Source organism: Zerene cesonia, chromosome 19, assembly GCF_012273895.1.
Source record: "Zerene cesonia ecotype Mississippi chromosome 19, Zerene_cesonia_1.1, whole genome shotgun sequence".
Taxonomy (NCBI): domain Eukaryota; kingdom Metazoa; phylum Arthropoda; class Insecta; order Lepidoptera; family Pieridae; genus Zerene; species Zerene cesonia.
Window position 1 is genome coordinate 2,271,655 of NC_052120.1, and position 1,604 is coordinate 2,273,258.

Genomic DNA, 1,604 nt, shown 5'->3' on the forward strand with positions numbered 1-1,604 from the left:
ATGAATTCCACGCAAAATGAAGAAGATGACTTGAAAATCTGGTCTCATTTTCTCATCAAAGCTTTCGAGGAGAAGTCGCAGTGGATTGACATATGCTGCGTTGTAATATTACTCGTAATTTTCTTCGTCAGCATGATCGGTAACGTGCTAACGTGCTATGTGATCTACTCAGTGAAATCGATGCACACAGCGACGAATTTCTATCTGTTCGACTTGGCAGTGTCCGATTTAATAGTGACCTTTTCAATTCTATTCGACATTTACGATTATTTAACTGACTTCTCTAAAGTTGCTGAGAGCATGTGCAAACTGAGATTTTTCTTTGTAGTGAGTTTGTGGAACAATGGTATTCTAGTGATGACTATTCTTGCGATTGAGAGATATATAGTTATTTGGTACCCAATGCTGTTAGGTTCTTCTCCGGTTTGCAAGAGAGTGGCTAAAGTCATAACGGTCATATCGATAGTGGCTATATTGGAATCATTACCAGAAATTTGGACAGTCGGTTTTATCAAGACGAAAAAGATGTCTATCTGCTTTACTGTTCCAACGGAGATAGCAAGAAAAATCAACGGGGTTCTGGCTCTAGTAACATTTGTCTTCCCCCTGGTGATTATGATATTCGTTTATGCAATGATTGCTTTTAAAGTGAATCATAACGAAAAATCTAATTCGAATGGCAAAATATTCAACCATCGGGATAATAGACGTAAAGTGAACAAAATTATTAGTAAGTACGATGTTTTTGAATTAAAATCTTTATAAATTCAAATAGTTAAACATTACATAGTCAGTAAGAGAAAAGAAAGATTAGTTTACAATACACAATGAAATCTTAACTAAGCTGTTGCCTATATATCTATGTTATCCGAAACAGTATACAGCTAGCCTAGATAAATAGCAGACGCTTCGCATTTATCCAATTTTAACACACGTTTACGACTTAGCCATACGAATAACACTTACTCTTTGCAATTCAATGTCTGAAATTAGTTGATATTTCGTTAAATTACATGTTAGTTTGTAGGTGTTGTTTTCAAGCGCTTTTTGAGGAATCGTTATTAAGGCCTATAGTTTTCTATTGATTATTAAATTTTTATAGCAATTTGGAGACACTTCAAAACACACTCAATTAGAAATAATTCAGTACCTAATCTGAGAGAGCTCTCATTATTAATTTTCATATTGAATTTACGTACTTCTGTTCGTCGGTGAGGGAGGGGAAAATGAATCGCCTTATCGATTATCGTTAACGATCGATTCAGGATTTTGTCAGAGAAAAATTGTCTAATTTGTTGTTTGACTTATATTTTGAATGGTTTTACGTTGCATTTGTGTGTTAGATTTGTTTTATTTTTATTCAACTGCTGCTGAATTTTATTTTATCATTTTTGATGTGCTTTTTTACAGAAGTTTTAATATTTTTATGTGTTTTCGTATTAGATGATTAGGTAATAGTTACATAAAGACATTTAAGACATACATACGTATGAATTCAATCCGAGGTGATTCATGGCTTTATACACTTATTTATTTATTTATACACTTTATTGTGCTGCCAACAAAATACAAAAACAACTTATACTAAAAAAAAAGGAGATACA

The 1,604-nt window shown here is 32.8% G+C and overlaps 1 protein-coding gene across 1 annotated transcript in view; it reads left to right on the top strand.

Annotated features, from left to right (window-relative positions):
- Window positions 1–1,604, top strand: part of LOC119834289 (neuromedin-U receptor 1-like) — a 3,800-nt gene continuing 2,196 nt past the window's right edge. The window contains exon 1 of the mRNA XM_038358627.1: window positions 1–609. Coding sequence (XP_038214555.1) covers window positions 1–609 — 609 coding nt within the window. The remainder of the gene's footprint in view (window positions 610–1,604) is intronic.